Source organism: Cydia strobilella, chromosome 10, assembly GCF_947568885.1.
Source record: "Cydia strobilella chromosome 10, ilCydStro3.1, whole genome shotgun sequence".
Taxonomy (NCBI): Eukaryota; Metazoa; Arthropoda; class Insecta; order Lepidoptera; family Tortricidae; genus Cydia; species Cydia strobilella.
Window position 1 is genome coordinate 887,739 of NC_086050.1, and position 24,411 is coordinate 912,149.

The window sequence follows — 24,411 nt, forward strand, 5'->3', positions numbered from 1 at the left end:
ATGAGTAACTATCGCGGTAACCGAAGACAATATTAGTCCTTAAATATGTTATATTTTACATATATACATAAAAACTTTAAACAAAAAACATCGGAAGATTCGATCTAGCTTCAATTTCTATGTACCGTTAACTGGGGTGAGTAGGGATGGCAGGGGTGAATAGGGAAGAAACTTGGAATGAGATCTACCTGATAATTTATTAAAAACTACCTACACAAATTGCGTACATAGAAAATAGTAGTAGATTTTGTATGATACAATTTGTGAAGGTAATTTGAAAGAAATTGTTAGTCAATCTCATTACAGATTTTGTCCCTATTCACCCCCGTCATCCCTCCTCACTCCGGTTGACGGTATGTAAATTCTACTATAGTATGAATTGTGGTAATGATTGGCCTATAATAATGAAGTTGGTCGAGTATTATAAGGGAAATGAAAGCGAGGGCGCGTATCATTTAATGAATAATTTATTTACATTTACAGCTGACTTGGCGAAGTTAGGGAAACCGAGCGATTCCTGTTGCTACCACCGGCTATCACATGTTGTACCTGCAAATAAGAACAATTAATACTTAGGTTTAGTTTAAACATTAAATAATAACCCTTTGACCGCCCCGGCGCGGATCGTTCGCGGCGCGTCATATTGAACCTTGTCAACCCAACCCTACCCAGCGCCATCTACCAGACAATGGGGTAAACTCGCCGCGGCATTGCTTCAAAGCAAAAAGAGCCTTACGGCGCTATATTTAAGGTCGTGCCTAGCTGGCGCGGCAGGCGGACGAGTCATAAGTCATAAGTCATAAGTCATTTATTCATAAAGCTAATTTACACGTTATAAAAATGGAACATATTTACATATGCCGTTAAGAAATACACAAAATCAATTTGAAATAAACATAACATCACATAAATCACATTATTCGTAATAATATAGAACTAAAAGAATTAGCTAGTTAACATCACTTTTGTGGAAATTTAGGTACTCGTCATAGTCATAAAACGGATGCTCAACAAGCCAGCGTTTGAGGCGACACTTAAAACTGCCCAAGCTCTGGGCGCTGGTGATGCTGTCGGGCAGCTTGTTATAGACGGCGGGCCCCATGATGTGGGTGAGCTTGGCCGACTTGGCCATTTTACAGCCCACGCCGACGAGCTTGTGGGCGTTACGCGTGTTGTAATTGTGTACCATGCTATTCGTTTTGTAGGCTGTTAAGTTTGACCTCACATACATAGCCACCTGCAAGATGACTATTGCTGGTAAAGTCAGTATCCCCAGTTTTTTAAAATAGGGTCGTGCAGGAGTGTTGTGCGGGACCCGAGCGATTATCCTGACCGCGCGCTTCTGGAGACGGAATACTCTTTCCCACTCGGCACAGCGTCCCCATAGCTCCGCACCGTACTGGATTAGTGAGTGCACCGTGGCAAAATAGCACGAGCGCGCGACCTCATCCGACACCAACCCAGTTACTCGTCCTAATGCAAAGCACGCACTGCCGATTCTTCCGCTGAGTCTGCTAACATGATGGTCCCACTTTAGACAGGTGTCAATTTCGAACCCTAGGAAACCGGTGCTACTTAATTGGTCTAGAGCAGTTCCATTTACGGAAACAGCAAGCGGCCTCGTGCTGCGACCTGATAGATTGAAGACCAGGTAGTGGGTCTTCTTAAGGTTTAGCGCTAGACCATTGGCATAAAACCACTGTGCAAGCTGCGCCGCGGTTTCATTCAATTTCTCTTCTATGGCGTCCACCGATTGCGCCGTGATGATTGCAGCAACATCATCGGCGTACATGAGGATTTCAGCGGCCTGTATAGCATTCGGCAGATCGTTCAATAATAACGAGAATAATATGTTTGAAACCGATGAGCCCTGAGCTACACCCATGGTAGTTTCTAGCGGGTCTGATCTAGCCTTTCCACCATCTCCGACTACAATTTGAAATCTACATCGCAGAAGACTCTTGAACAGGGAAAGTGTCGGACCATCGATCCCATAGTGCCTTAGCTTGCTGGTAAGGACTGCGTGGTCTGCGACGTCAAACGCCCTGGACAGGTCACAGCACAACACAGCAACTTGCTGATTCCTCTCTCTGGCGTCTATCACGCGTCGAACCACATCACGAGTCAGTGTGGTTGTGGAGCGGCCCGCTCGATAGGCGTGTTGTCTGTCGGATAGGGCGCTCGTCGACTCTAGGAAACTCGTCAGCCGGCGGCTGAGTCCATTTTCAAAGACCTTTGCCATCGCGGGGATGATAGCAACGGGTCTGTACGCATCCATATCCCCCTTTTTTCCCTTGCCCTTAAAGATTGGAGCTATTTTGCTGATTTTCAGAGGTTTAGGGTAGATGCCCTCCCTTATACAGCGATTGAAAAGCTCCGCCATGGCATAGGCTAAGGGGATTGGAGCAGCCCTCAGTAGCTTCATATTTATCCCGTAGATGTCCATTGAGGCTTTAGGAGGGATGAGAGAGGTTATCAAACGATACACCTCATCCGCGCTGAAAGGAAGGAGCTTCAAGGAACGATCCGCGGCCGGCAGCGCGGCGCGCAACTGGTGTAGGGCACGGGTGCTGTCGGCGCGCGGCGCCGAGGAACCTGTTGTTCAGCGCGTCGACAGCGTCCTTTTTACTTGCGAACTGTGACCTGTGACCCATCGGTGTTCACGATCACCTCTGTGACGTCCAATCGTGGGCAGTTATTTTTACCTCTCTCCCTGTTCACGATATTCCAAAGCATTTTAGATTTATTGTTGCCGGTTTTTATTAAGTCACTATAGTAATTCGATTTTTTCTTCTTAATTAAAATGTCATATTGCAATTTGATGTCAGTTATAAAATTACTAATATTATCGTTACTCGTGTGCCGCTTTCCTAATTCTATCATGTCAAATAAAAAAGATTTAAATAATTTAATTTTAAATTTAACCAGTGCCACTTACACACCTATAAGTGCAAGACCCTACACTCGCCAAAACATCTCCAAGTATAGAAAAGTACTAGTACTTATGGAATCTACATCGACACATCGTTAGCGCGATGTAGGATTCGCGTCTGTCGGTACAGCGCCATCTACCTGCCGATTGGGTAGTCTCGCCGCGACATTGCTTCAAAGGAAAAAGAGCCTTAAGGCGCTATATTGAAGGTCGTACCTAGCTGGCGCGGCAGGCGGGCGAGTGCAGGTCGCGGTCGGCGCCGGCGAAGCTGATGTTGAGCAGCATGGCCTCGAAGGGGTCGCTGCGCATGCGCCGCTGGTTCTCGTGCGCCGCCGAGCCCGCGTCCAGCACCACGCGCGGCTCCGACACGCCGTCCTTCAAACAAGGATTAAGGGGGCTACATTATATGCAGGCGAAGGCTAAAATATATATCCAGACAAATGGCTCAAAAACATGTGAACACGACTTTATTGTCTAAGGTTAGGTAGGGCTCCAGAGCCGCACGCAGGGCTCGATGCCGCTGGTGGCCAGCAGGCAGGCGGCGGGGTGCAGCTGCACGCAGTTCACGATGAGTGTGTACCTCGGGCCTAGGGCTCCAGAGCCGCACGCAGGGCTCGATGCCGCTGGTGGCCAGCAGGCAGGCGGCGGGGTGCAGCTGCACGCAGTTCACGATGAGTGTGTACCTCGGGCCTAGGGCTCCAGAGCCGCACGCAGGGCTCGATGCCGCTGGTGGCCAGCAGGCAGGCGGCGGGGTGCAGCTGCACGCAGTTCACGATGAGTGTGTACCTCGGGCCTAGGGCTCCAGAGCCGCACGCAGGGCTCGATGCCGCTGGTGGCCAGCAGGCAGGCGGCGGGGTGCAGCTGCACGCAGTTCACGATGAGTGTGTACCTCGGGCCTAGGGCTCCAGAGCCGCACGCAGGGCTCGATGCCGCTGGTGGCCAGCAGGCAGGCGGCGGGGTGCAGCTGCACGCAGTTCACGATGAGTGTGTACCTCGGGCCTAGGGCTCCAGAGCCGCACGCAGGGCTCGATGCCGCTGGTGGCCAGCAAGCAGGCGGCGGGGTGCAGCTGCACGCAGTTCACGATGAGTGTGTACCTCGGGCCTAGGGCTCCAGAGCCGCACGCAGGGCTCGATGCCGCTGGTGGCCAGCAGGCAGGCGGCGGGGTGCAGCTGCACGCAGTTCACGATGAGTGTGTACCTCGGGCCTAGGGCTCCAGAGCCGCACGCAGGGCTCGATGCCGCTGGTGGCCAGCAGGCAGGCGGCGGGGTGCAGCTGCACGCAGTTCACGATGAGTGTGTACCTCGGGCCTAGGGCTCCAGAGCCGCACGCAGGGCTCGATGCCGCTGGTGGCCAGCAGGCAGGCGGCGGGGTGCAGCTGCACGCAGTTCACGATGAGTGTGTACCTCGGGCCTAGGGCTCCAGAGCCGCACGCAGGGCTCGATGCCGCTGGTGGCCAGCAGGCAGGCGGCGGGGTGCAGCTGCACGCAGTTCACGATGAGTGTGTACCTCGGGCCTAGGGCTCCAGAGCCGCACGCAGGGCTCGATGCCGCTGGTGGCCAGCAGGCAGGCGGCGGGGTGCAGCTGCACGCAGTTCACGATGAGTGTGTACCTCGGGCCTAGGGCTCCAGAGCCGCACGCAGGGCTCGATGCCGCTGGTGGCCAGCAGGCAGGCGGCGGGGTGCAGCTGCACGCAGTTCACGATGGACTCGTCCCCGCGCAGGCAGCGCACGATGTTGCCGGTGCGGCGGCACCAGATGAACATGCTGCCGTCATCGGAACTATACAAAAAGACATGCTTAAGGATGGTATTCCACCTATCAAATTTCTTCGTCCAATGTGCATTGCGTCTCACTCTCTCATTAAGCAAAATATGAGACGCAAATATATATTGTACAGTAGAATCCGCTTATAATGACATAGAAGGGAAGCGACAAACGCGTCATACTAAGCGGATGTCATATAAAGCATAGTTGTACAACTTCTTATTTTTGTTAAGTTTTCTCAATTAATCTCAAATTCCTTTGTGAGAGATGAGTTTTATTTAACTTGTAACAATTATAACTTGTCACGGAGAACCAAAACTAAAATAACTTACACGCCACGAACGCACCAAACGTCCTCGCAGGGAAAGACGTGGCGACGACCACGAAAACCAGCGAATGTGTCAGTATAACCGGTCACAATTTTAGAAAATATGATTTTTAGGTCATAGTAAGCGATTTATCACTACAAGCGAAGTCATTGTATCCAACTTTGTTACAAACAATTTTATATGAAAACCAAATTTCGCACAGTAATTACGTCATAGTAAGCGGTTGGTCTGACGAAAAATTAAAGGACAAGTATTTTACATACGATCCAAAACAAACATTATAGATGCACTCGAGTTTGTGCCGAAACAGAAATGGAGATAGGCCGGCCACATAGGAAGATTGACAGATGACAAATGGACCAACAATGTCACAACAACAATGTTTAACCGAACCTCGTCTCACAAATCAAAAGTCTACACACCTCGACATTGGCAGAATCCACCTTGCTAAACTTAGCGAGGAGTAAAGCCATAAATGGAAAAAAAAATGTCACAAAGTGGCCGGGACTCCATGGCAAAAGGAAGGTGGGAAAACCCATAACAAGGTGGTCCAAGGATATCATAGCCACAGCTGGAGAAAATTGGCTAATCAAGGCAAAAGACCGGGAAAGGTGGAAGGATATGGAGGAGGCCTATACCCGACAGGGGTTCTTAATATAGTAAAATGAAAAACAATAATATTAGAAAACTTTTATTGTGTAAAACTATTTAAGGAAAAATAAAGGCCATTTGTGCCATTTTCATCCAAAAGGGTACTTATTGTCGGTTGTCAATAAGGCGCTATTTCCATATAGCTTCAATTTGGAACCAACCTTATCGGCAAGTGACAATGTGGTACCTTTTGGTTTAAAACGTCACAAATCATCATTGAAAAGTCAATTACTAACTGACATAAGGAAACAAAATCTACATCTGGTGGATAACATGCAACTTTTTCGTCAGTTCTTAAACAGTCGAGGCCTTTACCAGTAGATATGCACCGGATATTCGGTTACTATCCGGTATCCGGCCGGATACCGGATAGTAGCTGCTTGATTTCGGAGTAAACAAATTAGATTTAAGAAACAGTCACGGTCATACCGTACTCGTTTATTATTTTAAAACAATTTAAACATTCCACTCTGTTGCACGCGCACACATTTCGAACCTAGAATTGAGTCCGCGCGAACTTTCACTACGAAACAGGTCAAACCATGCGCACCAGAAAAACCGAAATGTAGGTCCCCGTGTGTGTGTGGGTGTAGGTATCCGTGGGCCGAATATTCGGCGACCGGATACCGAATATTTGGCCGAAGGTCAGGCCGAACATCCGGTATCCGGATAAACAACTATCCGATGCATCTCTATTTACCAGCTGGTGGTGAAAAAAAATCACTCCCCAATTTCACAGCTTCGTGTTAAACAAACTAAAAATATCGTCGAGAAACAGAACATTATCGTGGCGAAAATTAATGTGACGTGCGTAGGGGTTTAAACATTTCATAATAGGGAATATTACGTAAAACTGCGTAGAGGAAGTCACTAGCACAATCAGAGGGCCTGCCGCGAAACACGAAAATCGAAAGTTCGGTTTCTGCCTCCATCACTCTTGCATATTCAATCGATAGAGAGGCAGATAACGAAATTTCGATTTTCGCGTTTCGCGGTAGGCCACCTGTAAACAAACCGCCTTGATGCATCAATGTCATAGTGAAAACTTGTTAAAAAACTGCATAAGCTACTCTATGGTTTAGGGTGTGCACTAGTGCTGCACTCTGGCGGCAGAACATTGCAGATTATATAAAAGTTCGTAAGAACTATTATATAATCTGTGGTCTTATCTCTCAAAGAAAACGCAAATACCTACCGTTTGGATACCTACACAAAAATACAATGAAGTGACCTTCAACGCGCCGCTCCCCGCACCGCGCGCACCGGGACAACGCTAGGGTTGCCGACGCTTCTTTCAAATACTTAGGTGTCTTAGGTAGATATCTAACTATAAATGTGTCGTACAAAACATTACCTACATCTTTAAAACAATTTAATAGTACCTACGTAGCTTGTAAATATCGTAAAGATAGTAACAGTACCTATAATGAGAATGTCTACATACTTTTCCTCATCCGTCGAAAGAGGAAAAAAACTATATTTTTTATTTGTTTTGTAGCGCGTGTGGCAACCAACTGGCTAGCTTGAGTCCCGCCAGCGGGAAGCGAGTCGTAGGTATAATTCCAAGCTCGCGCGGACAGTTCCATAGGCCTGGTAAGACTCCCTATTAATATATATTTTTTATGTATCTTTTTTTATTAGTTTTTTTTTATGTAGTTCGACATTAAAAGATCTTATACATCTCTAAGTAATTGTAATACGTTAGTTTAGATTAGTAGTTGCAGTTAGTTGTATTTTATAATTGTTGATGTTTTTTTTTTTTGCTTGTTTGTAAATTCAATGTTGACGTGTAAAAGTGCCCTTGTGGCTTATTTTGCTGAATAAATGTTGAAGTATTTAATTCTTGAACTTACTACTACTACTTACTTAGGGTAGTATTTCACCTGTCCAATTTGCGTCTTACGATTTACTTAATAAGAGAGTGAGCGTCAGTTTAAAGAGTACTGAGCGTAGCGAGAGATTCAACCGTTTTAGTTGATAGCACAACTCACCCGGCAGCTATATAATTAGCATCAGGCCCCAGAAAGCTAGCTTCCTTGATGTCAGTGGTGGTGTTGCAGTGGCCCAGGAACCGCTGCGAGTAGTCGAGGGCCGCGGCCCGCAGTTGGCGCTCCAGGAGGCTAGTGGGTTGGTTCTCCTCGGCTTCGCCCGGCGCTGTGGAAGGGGCTACAATATTAAATTATATCTCGATTTCAGTTAGTTAACATTTAATATGGAAACTAAAAGAAAGATTATATGGCGTATTATACCCATTTTCTAACAGCTCTTCAGCCAAATTTTCAAACTCGAAACTGCATCAAACTACTTTGCTCTCGGAGAGCCACCCCACACTAGCGTCTCGAGAGCGACGACGTCTAAAGTCGTCGTCAATAGAATTTGCAAATAATGTAAACAAATATGACAGATTTTGGTTAGCGTTTGACATATAACCTAACATTTTTACAAAGGTTATTTTCCCTGAAATTTAATAACTAGCCACCCGCCCCGGCTTCGCACGGGTGCAATGCTGATGTATTATACATATAAACCTTCCCCTTGAATCACTCTATCTATATAAAAAAAGCATCAAACTCCGTTGCGTAGTTTTCAAGATCTAAGCATACATAGGAACAGACAGACAGCAGGAAGCGACTTTGTTTGTTTTATACTATGTAGTGATTAACATTTAATTTAACTAAAAATTTATATATAAATAAAATATTTAAGTATATAGACTGTTGATAAGATCATGGTTGTCCTTTTAAAGAGCGAGATTACGAAGAAATGAAGGTAAAATGGTTTATAATATTGTCTTCGGTTACCGCGATAGTTACTCATGAAATAAAACTAAAGGGTTCGAAACGTCGGAATGTATTATAAATTTAATATACGCGATATAATCCGTTTTCATAGGTTTATTTCACGTAAATGCGCATTTTCCATAACGCTTACAAGACGCCGACGCTCATAGAAGCCAGTGTAGGATTGCAATTTTGCACACTGATTTATAAGTAAAAACCGGACAAGTGCGAGTCGGACTCGCCCACCGAGGGTTCCGTACAAATTTAATTTTTAGTATTTGTTGTTATAGCGGTAACAGAAATAGATTATCTGTGAAAATTTCAACTAGCTATCACGGTTCATGAGATACAGCCTGGTGACAGACAGACTCACAGACAGACAGTGGAATCTTAGTAGGTAATAAGGTCCCGTTTTTACCCTCTGGTTACGGAACCCTAAAAACCTTTCCCAATGGATGTGGTAAAAAATTGTTTAAGAATATTGTATAACAAAAAAGTTTTACTTCAGGAATTACAAATATCAACAAACATTGAGTTTTTTGAGTAAACATACTATCAAATAGTACAGATTGCGGTTCTACCTTCGTCAGCTTGTGTTTCGACGGTGTCCAGAGCAACATTTATGTCCTTCTGCAGCAGAAACACCGCGTGACTCGACGCGTGCCGCGGGAACTTGTCCTGCACATAGCCACATTATTATTAAACACGTTGTTTTATGCGGCAAACGCAGCGTTAAATGCAATGCGTTTGGCGCACACCCATTTTACATCAGATAATCTAAAGACACTATATTGTTTCACGCGGTAAACGCAGCGGTAAGCGCATTGTCATTTTTCCTACGTTCCGTTTATCGCAACTCAACTGCGTTAATCGCATAGAACAGCAGCGCGCTTTAACCCTGTGTCCTCTAAAGACAGCGGTAAGACAGATACTACATGCAATTAGAATTTCAAATGTTAACACTCGCAAAAAATGGTCGCCGTATTGAACTTTTTCATTACTGTACCGATTGGTTTAACACGCAGTAACAGCCTAAATATTAGAGATGCACCGGATATTCGGTTACTATCCGGTATCCGGACTATCCTGCCCTTATTTTAATATCCGTCCGGATACCGGATAGTGACCTACTATCCGGTATTATACCGGATAGCGGCCGGATAGTGACCTACTATACGTCCGGATACCGGATAGTAACTGCTTGATTTTGGAGTAAACAAATTACATTTAAAAAACAATCACGGTCATACCGTATTATTTTAAAACAATTTAAACACTTCACTCTGTTGCACGCGCACACATTTCGAACTTTGAATTGAGTCCGCGCGAACGTTCACTACGTCAAAACCATGCGCACCAGAAAAACCGAAATGTAGGTATAAATCCGTGCGCCGAATATTCGGCGGCCGCATAACAAATATTCGGCCGATGGTCACGCTGAACATCCGATATCCGGTATCCGTACAAACAACTATCCGATGCATCTCTACTAAATATGGCCTGCTAAAGTTATGTGTCTGAATTTCACTAATACACCAATGTTATGGTTTTTAGCGGTTTTACCTTAAAGTAAAGCAAGCATTCATGTGCTTCGCGCGCCCTCTTAAGGTCCATTAGACCCTTAGCGAGTCTAAAGTGAGACTTGACATGCCCAGAGTCCAATTTGATGGCTCGGTAGCAGTCCTTTATGGCTGCGTAGGTGTCCCCGGACCTGGTAATATTATAACAATAAGTTAGTAAAAAAATCTGTAAGGATTTACTGTATTTGAAATTCATTAAAAAAATATTGAAAATCACTCCCATTAAATATTTTTTTATCAAGCAGAAACCCCGACTTAACTTGGCACTCCAGTAGCCTTTGTAGAAATCTAACGCTCTTATGGTAGATGTCGCTAGGGTGCCTCCCTAAAGGCCAATATGGTGAAATAGACCGCGGGCCATGAACAGATTTCCATGACCAATCGCCTCCCGGGCGAAAACTCGTATAGTGGTTAACGGCTATGTATGATGAACCCCCGTGGACGTCACCTGCCGCTCCGTTGGTGGGTTGAGGAATAAGAGTTTTCGCCTAGGAGGCGATGACTGACGAAATTTGCGCCTGGCTCGCGGTCTAGAAATATTTGCTGTCCTTGGGTTAGGTCTTGGTAGCTCACATGGCAGAGCAATGGACTAGCAATGCAGTGTCGTGAATTCAAGTCTCACCCAAGACAGTATTTTTTGCACTTTTATATTTATTCCAAGCTGAATCACTCATATTACTTGAGTATACATACCAGCCCCTCCTCATTAGTGCAGCAGCACGATTTGAGTACAAAATGGCGTGGTTGGGGCATGCTCCTAACGCTGCGTTGTACATTTCAACTGCCGTAGCGTAGTTACCCGCGTTCACAAGCTCGTTCGCCTGCAAACACAGGAATAACCCCTGTGTGGTTACTATAAAAAAAATACTATTGTAATCTTAGAGAATTTAAGAAGAAAGGGGACGGCCGCTTCTCCATGCAAACGCAGTCCCCATTTTCCTCTCTGGATATTGACATTATGGAAAATATTTTTACATATAATGTATATTAACCGTAGTTATGCCCCTACGTTTGACTTTTTTGCATTGTTTGATTATAGCAAAAAATAGGAGCGAAAAACAGTTCTTAATGTGTTGCGAACGCAACCTTTTATTTGTAATGCAGTAGCTAAACGCAGCCGTCGGGCTCGCTTACTATGCGGAGGCTTATTTAAATGCACCAATAGGAGCGCTCCACATAACCTGTATCGCGGCCAATTAGAGGCACCTAAATTTAGACTACCAATTTAACATTCAAAATTAGCTAAATCACTTTCGCATCAGCCTCCATACTATTACCACCACTTCTACACCTTTAACCGTTTACGTCAACTGTACCTTGTAAAGTAACCAGCACCTATTGATTATAAGTTTACTTCAAATCGAAGTCTTTTTATTTGTCGTCGAGACCTGCACGGCGGCTACATAATGCTACTAACTATTATCATAATTTAAAAATCTAACAAAATCAAACATAGGGGCATAGCTGTGGTTGATATATAACAAATTGTATCAAAATATTTTCAATAATGTTAATATCCAGGGAGGAAAATGAGGACTACGTTTGTATGAAAAAGCGATTTCGCGCGGGTCCTCCACTTTCGTCTTAACAACCGGAGTCGCCTTGTCTGTAATTTTCTGTACAAAACAGTCTGCCAAAATTTTACGGGGGAGGGGCACGTTAAATGTATGATGTACGAAAATGTCATATTTCTATCATCCTTGCTAAAATTTAAATTGTATACGTAACAGCGATCTGACCATCTGTATCTGTTTTTAACTTGTGTACCCAACCAACCTTTGCTGCATTGCTAGAACTGGCGGCGGTTTATTCCCTGATCCCTATAAGACAGGTTTACCTAGTTTAGGGCTCAGGACACTATTCCTAGGCTGTCTAACAATAGAATACTCCTAAAAATGTAATTCTACTATTTAATAAGCTGCATTTTTGATACACAAATAAATCATTTTCATTTTCATTTTTCATTTTCATTTTCAAACGTCATTGTCAGTCTATACAGTGAGTATGACGACTATGACCATAAGGCGAGTTTTTCGAAAGAGGGTTAAGCTCGTAAAGACGACTTTTACAGGTTTAACCGGTTAACACCGGGTTAGTGGAATGATGCAAGGGGGGGCCTTACATTTTAGTTTAAGTGACGATTTGGCTTACATTTTATAGCGTAGAACTTTAAATAGTGTCGTTCGGAATTTTTAGTTTTGTAACGGTTTGCGCGTTTTGTGACACTTAACATACAATTAAAACCTGTATAACGCAGATTGAATACATTTCCCACATAATTTTGAGCTTTCCTTCAAAGTGGTGGTTAAATTTAGCATAATTTCTGTCATTATGAAGGATTAAATAAGTTACCTGTTCTTTTAAAGCGCGTACAGATTCAGGTAACGGTTGCTGAGGTTCTGGTTCAGGACTTGGATCCCTCGCCTCTCCGGCCCTGTAGGCGTGGTTGTGTTGGATAATGAAAGACTCCACCAGGACCGGCCGACGGCCATGGTTGATGTCGAATAGGTAGATCTGCAGATACCAGAGATAATGTATTTCTGTCGCCGCTATAACAACAAATACTAAAAACAGAATAAAATAAATATTTAAGGGGGGCTCCCATACAAGAAACGTGTTTTTTTGCCGTTTTTTGCGTAATGGTACGGAACCCTTCGTGCGCGAGTCCGACTCGCACTTGGCCGGGTTTTTTTTATATTTGGCTTGTAACAGATCTGCAAAAGTGGTTGATGCATGAAAATGTTCATATGTGTTTTGTTTGGTATTACAGAAATAAGTAATGAAGAGAAGGTAAATACTACAACCTACTTTTAGAGTGAGTAAAGACTAGATATGCACCGGATTTTCGCTTACTATCCGGTATCCGGCCCTAATTTTAGTATCCGGCCGGATACCCGATAGTGACGTACTATCCGGCCGGATACCCGATAGTGACGTACTATCCGGCCGGATACCGGATAGTAATTTTGGTTGATTTTGGGGTAAATAAATGGACTATTTAAAAAAAAAACAAATGGAATCTAAAGAACAGTCACAGTTATACTCGAAGTTATTGATTATAATTGAAAAATCATTGTATTATTTGTTTATAGCAAAATATGCGAGCCACGCGTACTATAAACAAACTTACTCCTTAATAACATGATAAAACTCGTTCCGAACCTAGAAATAGGACCTAGAAACAGGTCAAAATCCAAACTCAAAATGTTCAGTCGGCCGAATATTCGGTGGCCGGATACCGAATATTGGGCCGACGGTCTGGCCGAATATCCGGTATCCGGCCAAACAACTAAGTCTTGAGGTCTGCTACACTAAGTAGCAAGATTAATGTTGAAAAATAAAGTACAGTCAGCGATAAAAGCTCGTCTAAGGAAAGGAGTTTTGAAAATATATTTTTTTCGTACCTGTTCTGATCCTAGATTCACTAGCAACTCGTTGCCATCGTGACTGAATGCGACGTAGGTCGTCGCTTTCTTCGGGAAGTTGTGCTCGTTCGGCTCAATCGACAGGTGTCCTGAATGAAACAACAAATATTTAAGACTCATACCAATATTATTAAAAAAAAAATTGGGCCGTGGAGGGAAAGTGCTTTAAAACCTTATGTTAGCTCATTTTACTTAAAGGAAACATTATTTTATTTTAAAAAAGAAATAAATCTGCATTCAGTTTTTTTTTTTTCGCTTGTCATATTCAATTTTATGGATATTTTGTACGATAGACGAGTATAAGACGTAATGTTTCTTGGAAAATGTTATCAACTTATCAATAACATTAACCGTATTGTTTAAATTTATTGGACGTTGAAATTTTTTGTCGGTTCGATTCCCGGGCGCGACGAGCGAATTTAAAAAAATCTTAGAATGCAGTTTTTTTCTTTTTAAAAATAAAAGATAATTTCCTTTAAGTAAAATGTGCTAACTTAAGGTTTTAAAGGCTCGGCGGCGGCGGCGGCAACCATAGATGGGAACGAAAGGACCGATCGCTGTCTCGCTTTAACCTATGGTTGCCGCCGGCGCGTAATGTCGCGGCCGAGCCGCGTGGCACTTTCCCTCCATATGTACAGTCGCCATCAGATATAATAACAATAAAAGTTCTTTATTTAGATAACCAAATCCACATTTTGTTAGTTACATATTTTATGTTTTACTTATAACTAAGGTTAGCAGTAGTAGGATATCTGAGCGGCCAAAGCGTTCACAAATATCTGAACACGCCTCTATTGTCAAGGCGCTAGATGCGTGTTCAGATATTTAAGAGCGCCTCAACCGTTCCGATACCGTACTATAGATGTATTCCACCGTGTATGTTACCGGGCGCGTAGTATGTGACGGCGGCGCGCGGCACGCCGCGGTCGGCGGCGGCGCGTGCGCAGCGTACGTCCGCGCGCTCCCAAGCCACGCGCGCTCCCCCCGCCCCCGCCCCCGCGCCCGACTGCACCTGCTGACCGCCACGACCATTATACTCACTCAATATTATAAATGCGAAAGTCTGTCTGTCTTTCTGTCTGTGTGTTCCCTCTTCACGCTTAAACCGCTGAATCGATTTATATAAAATTTGGCATAGAGATAGGTTGAGTCCCTGAGAAGGACATAGGATAATTTTTATCCCGAAAATCATCCCTTAAGGCTGTTCCATCGGTTTGCCGCTATCTCTGTCACATTTCGCAAGAAAGAACGGGAAAGATCATGCGCGCCAAGTGTCAATTTTGATCGAATTTTGTCGATTTTTATTTATTTTAAAAACGTTACCCTACAATATCGAAATTCGAAAGCTATGAAATTATTATTTAAGTTAAGGTTGTTTTTTCTTCTTTTTTTGTTTATAGTATCACATAATAAATAACCGAGTAAAGTTGGATTAAAAGTCTGAGTTAGAGATTACTTTGGGAATTAATTGTATCGAGCGAAGTGTCATAATTCGTGTATCGGAAGCTATGATATTAAAGATAATGTAGTCAAGAACTACATATTTTTTTTCCACGTCTACGAATATCAACGCCACTTAGAAAAACAGGATCATATAAGATTTTTCGCCTTCTGGCTCAGGGAACCGCCTTAAGAAAGTAAAAAGCGGGATGGAATTGAGATAATTTATGAAGTGTCTACTAGTTTGTGTGCATAATATGCTCAAATTGAATTATTGCTATGAGAATATATCCAGGCGCTACTTTAGCTGCCGTTACTAAGTCCACGCAGACGAAGTCGCGGGCAAAAGCTAGTAAGCAATATTACAAGAAACTCTGCGCAGGGGCGCCCACAATCTGAGAGTCTATCGCGAAACAAGAACATCGAAATTTCGTTATCTAACATATCTATCACTTGCATATTCGAGCGATAAGGAGGCAGATAGCGAAATTTCGGATTCGGGTTTCCCGGTAGGTCCTCTGTAATATGTCATATTTTATTATCTCTGAAACTTGTCAAAAACCTAATATTGTCTTCGGTTACCGCGATAGTTACTCATGAAATAAAACTATAAAAACGGATTATATCGCGTATTTGAATTTATAATACAAAAACCTGTTAAAGGTACAGTACGTATAAGTTACTCTATGGTTTACTAAAGAGGCTAGTGCTGCACTCTGGTGGCAAAACATTGCAGTAATATCACCTATTACCTATATACTAAATACTAATAGAATAAAAAATATTTTTTTCTACTCGTCGACTATAATAGTTAAATTAAGATTTCGTATACAAAACAGTAATTGGGTACTTTTAATGCATGGGCTCCCAACTCAACTATAATATTCATTTCGAAACGGTTTAATCAACTATAATGAAATCGACCAATCACACACAACTCGCCAAAATCGAGAATTTTTTTTGTCTAAAAATTGAATATAGCAAAGGAGCAGGTACCAGGGCCTCATGAGTTACGAGGAGGTGTCGTTGACCAACTCGCCGGGCCCCGGCAGCCGGGGCGCGTACGAGTATGAAGATATCGCGGATGCTCTCGTGTCTTAGCTATATACTTTTGTTTTGTCTCCCTATATGATCCTACCTAAATCATTATTTTTGTTGACTCGTATAAAAAGTATTATAAACAGTAGTGATATAATCAAGCTTTTTAATCTCGTACCTAATAAGGCCACTCAGCAAGCTTCGTAGCCTTAATACGGTACTCGAATGAAAAGCTCTCCATTATATCACGATTGTAAAAAATACTATACACATAAAAGGAAAAAGAAAAATGAATACATAAAATGTCAGTAATGGCCAAAAAACGACCAGTTATCAAGTATTTTTGTAGAAAACTTAACTAAGAGCTCTTGCCCTCTGACGTCCAGTCTCTTACGGGATACGGTCTTCTGCAGAATTCCGTTTAAGTAGTATACGTGCTAATATGTGGTATTTTCTATAAAAAGGGACCTTATTGTCGATGGCACTTACGCCATTATTAACGATGCTCCGATAAGTGCGATATAAATACAATGCCGCGCGACGCTGTGCGGCGTCGCGCCATCGACAATAAGGTCCCTTTTCATAGTAAATGCCCCATATACGTTCACACGAGCATTCTGTTTGCGGGATACTGCACGCATAATACAGAAAACGGGATAATGCAGAAAACGCCTTAGAAAACTGTACGTCAGTGGAAAAACGGCCTAACCTGTAGTTTGCTAAGCTTGATCATCCTAGTGTCGTACAGCCGCACGTACAGGTCGTTGGCCCCGACGGCCAGCTGGTAGGGTCGGCGAGGGTTGACCGACACGCATTTGGCCTCCGCGTAGCGGCCGAGGTGGTTGAGGAGGTTCACGAGGACGTTGGCGGAGGTGCAGCGGTGGGAGGTGCGGAGGTCATGTTGCCTATTAAAAAAAAAACGATATTAATAAGATCATCTTGTCCAAGGGAAGCTCGACCGAATTGCACCTTCCCATACAAACGTAGTTCCGCTCTCATTTTAAAACTACGTGTTGGATTGTAATGAAATTTTGCACATACAATGAAATGAGGTATATCTAGGTCTGAAATTAGTTTATATAGCTCCAGTTTATAAACAGACGAAATAGAGCAAAAACAAGTTTTGTATGAAAAACTTAAATTTGATGTATTTTTGTAACTATATGGTATCTGAAGCTACATAAACTAATTACAGACATACATTACCTCATCCTGTTGTAAGTACAAAGTTTTAGAGCAATCTGGCTAGTCGTTTTAAAATGAGAGCGAAACTACGTTTGTATGGAGAACCGAGCTTGCCGGAGACACTTAATCTAAACTCTTTTCCAGTTACGTCTTAAAAAAGCCAGAGGCGATCTACTTCTAAAATTGACGCAGGCATTGAATTTAGCGATGTTTTCCTTTACTCAATAAGCAATTGATGGTCAATGGGGCTCAAAAATAGAATTTCTGACAAATTAGAATGTATGAGACACAATCGTATATCACAAGTTCTAACAGCCGGTTGCTTTTATATAATTTTAACGCCCGTTATAAAGATGTTAAATACTAAACATATTAATAACGGGTCACTCACGTATTTTAAGTCGAAAAACGCTCAACATGTTTCACTCCGTCGGTACGTTACTAATATGTTTAATATGTCTGTGTCTCACGGAAGTTTTGTTATGTTAAATACTTGTAGGAAAGCAGACATTCTCTTCAATCCGCCGCGATGGCAGCACCCTAGCAGATGACGCATAATAATTAGCCACAGAAACACTTACAGTATGAGCCCATCTTCCCCAGCCGACCAGATAAGGTGCGGGTTATGCGGAGCGACGGCAAGCCTCTTAACTCTGCCGCAATGACACGAGCACTCCAATAGAGGCGCGCCGCCGCATATGCTGCGCGCGCGCACTGTGCCGTCAGCGGCGCATGTCGCTATCAAGTCGGGAGATAGGAACTGTGGGCAAACACATACAATACAGTATTGATAACACAAAACACATACCGTCAACCGGGTGAATAGGGACAAACCTTAAAATGTGATTTACCTGACAATTTCTTAAAAAATACCCACACAAATTGCATCATTCGATTGAGAATAATAATAGATTTTGTATGATACAATTTGTGAAGTTATTTTTTTAAGAAATTGTTAGGTAAATCACATTTTAAGTTTTGTCTCACACACCCCAGCCATCCCTATTCACCCCGGTTGACAATATGGGCAGTTGAAACCCTTGCCCTGAGAGCCTACGATCAACATCAAATATCGAAATTTCGTTATCTGCGTCTCTTTCTCTGGAATCGGCAAGTGCGATAAAGAGAAAGAAATAAAAAAAAGCTATTTTCGGAGTTTGTGGAGCACACATGAAGTAGGCGTCTTAAAATTAGCTTAGATTGTAAACATTCGATATAATGACATTAATAATGTGTACAAAACGTAAAAGTTTAAAGTGTTTATACTTCATTAATATTTTGAACGAGCCTTGAAATTAATAATTTTGTTTTGTTTTTCGAATAATGTCATTAGTTACTTAAAGAATAATGACCTATAATTCTGTTTTCTTATTCCGTAGACTAAAATGACATTGTGGTACTAAAATCTCATATCTTACACATGAAACGTCATTTTAGTCTACAAAATAAAACAGACCTTAGGTACTAATTAAATTTATGACTAACTGATGTGTCAGGTAGAAAGGTAAATATTTCTTATCTATTAATATGTTATGACCAGTAATGGGTAATACTAATAACAATACAACTATTCGGGCAATTACTAAGGCATTCAACCTGTGTACTACATTGTTGCATCAGATTCAGTAATAAGTTTTTCAACACACGTCAACAACACACACAACAAGGCGTCTTAGTCTTACTAAGATGGCATATAGTCGAGAAATTCGGACGGGCAACGCCGTGGCGGGGTGGCCTAGGGGTTCATGGCGTTAGCCGCGATAGCTAAAGACGCCGGTTCGAATCCGGCCTTCACCACTGGAGGGCTTCGTCACTTTTTCTTTAATATATGACATCTATTACAGTTTTTTTTATTAAAATTTGATTAATATGAAAGTTTCTTTTTTTTTCTCGCAATTGTGTTGAAAAAGTCGTATGAAACGCGTGTGCATTGGTCATTACACACATCGGCTTTCTTATTGCGCGCGAGCTGTAAGCGAGCCATGTGATTGTCAGGTAAATCACATTTTAAGTTTTGTCTCGCACACCCCAGCTATCCCTATTCACTCCGGTTGACGATATGGGCAGTCGAAACCCTTGCCCTGAGAGCCTACGATCAACATCAAATATCGAAATTTCGTTATCTGCGTCTCTTTCTCTGGAATCGGCAAGTGCGATAAAGAGAAAGAAATAAAAAAAAAGCTATTTTCGGAGTTTGTGGAGCACACTTGAAGTAGGCGTCTTAAAATTAGCTTAGATTGTAAACATTCGACATAATGACATTAATAACGTGTACAAAACGTAAAAGTTTAAAGTGTTTATACTTCATTAATATTTTGAACGAGCCTTGAAATTAATAATTTTGTTTTGTTTTTCGAATAATGTCATTAGTTACTTAAAGAATAATGACCTATAATTCTGTTTTCTTATTCCGTAGACTAAAATGACATTGTGGTACTAAAATGTCATATCTTACACATGAAACGTCATTTTAGTCTACAAAATAAAACAGACCTTAGGTACTAATTAAATTTATGACTAACTGATGTGTCAGGTAGAAAGGTAAATATTTCTTATCTATTAATATGTTATGACCAGTAATGGGTAATACTAATAACAATACAACTATTCGGGCAATTACTAAGGCATTCAACCTGTGTACTACATTGTTGCATCAGATTCAGTAATAAGTTTTTCAACACACTTGCTAAGACGCCTAGTCTTACTAAGATGGCATATAGTCGAGAAATTCGGACGGGCACCGCCGTGGCGGGGTGGCCTAGGGGTTCATGGCGTTAGCCGCGATAGCTAAAGACGCCGGTTCGAATCCGGCCTTCACCACTGGAGGGCTTCGTCACTTTTTCTTTAATATATGACATCTATTACAGTTTTTTTTATTAAAATTTGATTAATATGAAAGTTTCTTTTTTTTTCTCGCAATTGTGTTGAAAAAGTCGTATGAAACGCGTGTGCATTGGTCATTACACACATCGGCTTTCTTATTGCGCGCTCGCTTACAGCTCGCGCGCACAATATCGCCTCGTGTGTAATGACACTAATGACCAACTTAGCACACTTGTATCATAATGTACTATTAAGTGAGTTGTCTGTAAATGTGTATGTCATTGTGACTTGACTACATTACACAATGCTTGTGGCATTCTTATGACTGTGACACACTGTTTGCTTGAGTAATGAATGTAATAATGTATCAATATGTTGCGACGGATTATCACTTGTCATGTCGCGCGAGTGACTAAAACAAGTGAGTCTAAACCATGAGATTATTTAATGTCAATATGTTGCTGTTGAAAAGTACTATTGTTGCATTTGGAGGGTTTCATTAAATTGTATATTATATGATAGATATTCTTCATCCATGAGAAACAAATAAAAACTTCCTTAAAATGAATTGACAGTGATTAACGCAAAAAAAATAAAAAAATAGAACGTATTTGTATGGGATAGGCCCAGTTTGGTTTGACTGTATATATTTTTCTTTAATATTTTTTTTTCAATACAATACATGAACATTCTCAACTATAAAGAAATAACATGCACTATAATTATCAAAATTGGTATGATAAAAAAACATGTTTGCTTCTCTCTTCTACTTTGTGAAAAATGATCGATAGTTTGAATATAATAATATCCACCTTAATCAAATAAATACAAGGCCTCTTATTCAAGAAACTTATTTTTCTTTGACTTTTTTTGAATAGACTATGTAAGTTCTTTAGTATCTTATATGAGTCTAAATACCTATAGCAAAATTGTGGCCTTTGTTTAATCATAGAAAAACCTAAACCTAATAACTTCAAAGTGCTTATGCCTGTTTGGCATTTCTATAGGCCTTCCTATAAAAATGCCAAAATTTAACTGTATTTTGCATCTTTATTTAGACAAATTTTGCACAATTTTTTATTTTTGTGCAGCAAGAGGATAATTTTTATAACAATTATAAAATGAGTTTCCAATGACATGTTTTACAATTATTGTAGGTTTTATTAATGCACTTTAACTGATAGTTTTATGTATAAGCATTTACTGATAGCCCTATTATTATCTTGTCAGGTCAAGGTCACAACACACAAACAAACATTGTGAAAGCAATGAACTGAAATAATCAACACATTCCTTTAGTGCACACTATTCTGGTGAGAATGAATGATGAAAGAGAATTAACTAAAGGATGTCGAACTTGAAGATGTCCTTCTGTTCTGCAGGAAAACAAGAAGATTTGAGGAGAATAGTGTGGGAATGCCGCCGGGACAGTAACCTGCAGCTCCAACTTCAGGGAACTGGGCTGAATGAACGCGACACATGATTGACAGCCCGCCTGCCTCCGGCTGGGCGTTCCTACACTACATCTACATCTATCTACATCAACATTCTGGTGAGAGGAGTATGATAGGAAAAAGACTGTCAGACAGAATTAGACTCACAACGATTAAAAGGTACACTAGAACCAAAGCCATTAAAAGAACCATCAGAAAACTGAAATGGAAATGGGCAGGACATACAATAAGAGGAAGCGGAAAATGGTTCAAAACAGTAATGTTCTGGTTTACAAAACACTTGAAAATAAAACGTGATAAACCCAAAAGAAGATGGGTTGACGAAATAAAGAAGGAAGCAGGTGGAGGCTGCACAATATTAGCACTAGAAACGGGGAAATGGAAAGAGTTGGGGGAGGCCTTTGCCAACAAAAGGCATACAGACAACCCTATTATATAATTAAGATGTAATATATTAGTGAAACCATGTAAATGTCTGAAATAAAGGCTATTTTTATTTATTTTTATTTATTATTCTGGTGAGAATGTTGATTATGTATGTATTCAGTGTACAATGGTGGAGACTATACAAACACAGTCATATAAATAAAATAAATAAATAAAAAAGCCTTTATTTCCAAATTTCCAATTTTACATTAAAAGTTTGTGCGTGTTGTTAGTAATTTTCTTATATCTAGTAGTTAGTGTTAAGTTTATGTATGTTATTTACTAATTTAATTTAATTTGGACCCCTCTTTGAGTGGAGGCCTCCTCCAATTCTATCCATTTTTCTTTCCCTGGAGTTTAATTTAAATTTTCAATGTTTACTCTGTTTTAATGTCATTTTGTAGTGTTTTTCTGCGTTCTTCATTTGTTTTGAAATTGTTTTTTTGTTTAAGTTTCTGTTGTGTAGTTTTTTGTTGTTTAGTTTCGCTGGGATTACTGGTTAGAGTGTTCTTTCGTTGAAGGGTTGCGGTCATAATTCCCCACGATGACCGCTATTCGTCTTGGGGACACAAGACACAGTCATATACTAGGATACAAATAATACAGCATGTATTTTTGACACAACTACATAATTTTGGGGTGGTTAGTTGAGGCCCTAATCAATACCACTTTCATATGTTTAAAAAAAATGTATGCCATTTATTTTTCCTTATAGAATAAAATAATCCAACAAGCAGTGTAAAACTACTTTATTTTAAATCAGAATGTCACAAGCAACAAGTAACGGTATTTAGCAGCCAAACTAACTACAAAATCCGGCCAAGTGCGAGTCGGACTCGAGCACGAAGGGTTTCGTACCGTTACGCAAAAAACGGCAAAAAAATAATTTTATTCTGTTTTTAGTATTTGTTGTTAGCGGCAACAGATATACATTATCTGTGAAAATTTCAACTGTCTAGCTATCATGGTTCATGAGATACAGATGGACAGACAGACAGCGGAATAGTAAGAGGATCCCGTTTTTACCCTTTGGGTATGCAACCCTAAAAATCAACAAAAAAACCTGTACCAGCTTTTAATCACTTGATGAAGTGTGAAGATAGTGTTACTCTGCCTGCATGTTTGTTTCTATCATAGACTATATGGAACACAAGACTTAAAATTATTGTTAATATAATAGCAATCTAGTATATTCATTATTGAGAACATAATTAACATATAATGGATGATCATAACATCATAATGTGAATTAAATAGAACAGAATTATTATGTTACCGCCAACAAACTGGTTACAGTTTGGCGATGCATAAATTTTGTTTGTAAGCATGTACCCTTTGTGTAAAAAAAAAAAAAAAAACAGTTATTAGAGCACAAAATTATAAACTGAAATAAATGTCATATACGAAGGAAAAAAAATGACCAAAGCCTCCAGTGTCCAGAGCTGGAAAATAATTTAATTTGTTCTTAGAGCACAACATTATACCTCTCCTTCTAAATAATAGCTCAGATATAATTTTACAATATACTATACACAAATTTTGCTAGCAAATAATAACTAAGACAAACAATCTATGGTTGACAATTTCATAACAAAACGCCTATGGGTGAATCAACTTTTTCTTGTCACTCGTTGCCCGTTACTTGTTTAAACCCCCGATTTTATGGTAATTAAACTAACCAAACATGCATTTTTGTGGAAGATATAAGACCTTTCCACTGAGCTACCACTAATTAGCACGTTTGTGGATCGTTATACAACATTCCGTCTAACAAACTGCTAATATTGTCCCCTGACCAACTGCACACAATAACAACACAAAATAGTTGAACCCCTATACTGCCAAAGGACTATTTGATGCTTACCTTGACTGAGAAGATGTTGCCAGTGTGTCCTGTGGCTATATTGTGCAACTGCTTGTAGCGGTACGGGTCCCACAGGATGACGTGCAGGTCATCAGATGCCGACGCCAAAACACTGCGATCGAAGTGACAAAGGTCAATTATTTGTAGAAAATAAAGGTAGTACACGCTAAATATGGATTTGGAGTACACTTACGATCCATCATGGTTCCATTCCAAGCAGTTCACGCAGCCCATATGCCCGTTTAACTCTGTTTCCAGCCCTAAGCGGTCGATCATACTTCGGGTCACCGTCAGACGGTTCTGGAACTGCCGGTCCACGTAACCGCGCTCCCGGGCCCCCAGCAGCCCCACCGTACCCTTAGCCCAAGCGGGCTCCTCTCGCCTACCCATAGCTCGCAAATTCACACTCAATATGTCTGATAAATCATCACAATCAGACGTAAACTATAAACTAACTGCGGCTCGATCTATTTATAGTGCACTCTGTTTCACCCCTCATTTCCTAGATTCTCACTAGAAACGTAGGACAACAAAGCTCTATTTAGAACTCTGTTTTCAAATAACAAACAAATTGCTGAACAAAAAGCTTTTTTGTGGTGGAGAGATAAATTCTATAGAAAATAAAAGCAGAGCTGTCAAACAGCTGTCGTCCATTGAAGAAAAACAAAATTGTTTATGGCATAAAAGTGGAGTTTACACGACAATACCAACAATGGAACC

General features: G+C 41.2%; 1 protein-coding gene across 3 annotated transcripts; it reads right to left on the reverse strand.

Moving 5' to 3' along the window:
- Positions 1-326: 326 nt before the first annotated feature.
- On the reverse strand, positions 327-24,405 carry LOC134744842 (WD and tetratricopeptide repeats protein 1). Of its 3 annotated transcripts, XM_063678766.1 has the most exons (14): positions 23,885-24,402; positions 23,692-23,803; positions 17,706-17,884; positions 16,649-16,844; positions 14,347-14,476; positions 13,441-13,550; positions 12,389-12,550; positions 10,730-10,857; positions 10,020-10,167; positions 9,038-9,134; positions 7,668-7,830; positions 4,543-4,711; positions 3,149-3,307; positions 327-549 (listed from the first exon to the last, which is right to left on the reverse strand). In XM_063678766.1, exons 1-13 carry the CDS (start codon positions 24,079-24,081, stop codon positions 3,149-3,151), a joined length of 1,950 nt encoding a protein of 649 aa, XP_063534836.1. In that variant the 5' UTR covers positions 24,082-24,402; the 3' UTR covers positions 327-549. The 3 variants fall into 3 exon arrangements, with proteins under 3 accessions (XP_063534836.1, XP_063534835.1, XP_063534834.1); XM_063678765.1 differs by lacking the exons at positions 327-549; positions 3,149-3,307 and having other exon boundaries at positions 4,432-4,711; positions 7,668-7,842; positions 14,347-14,473; positions 23,885-24,405; XM_063678764.1 differs by lacking the exons at positions 327-549; positions 3,149-3,307 and having other exon boundaries at positions 4,432-4,711; positions 7,668-7,842; positions 23,885-24,405.
- Between the last annotated feature and the right edge of the window lie 6 nt (positions 24,406-24,411).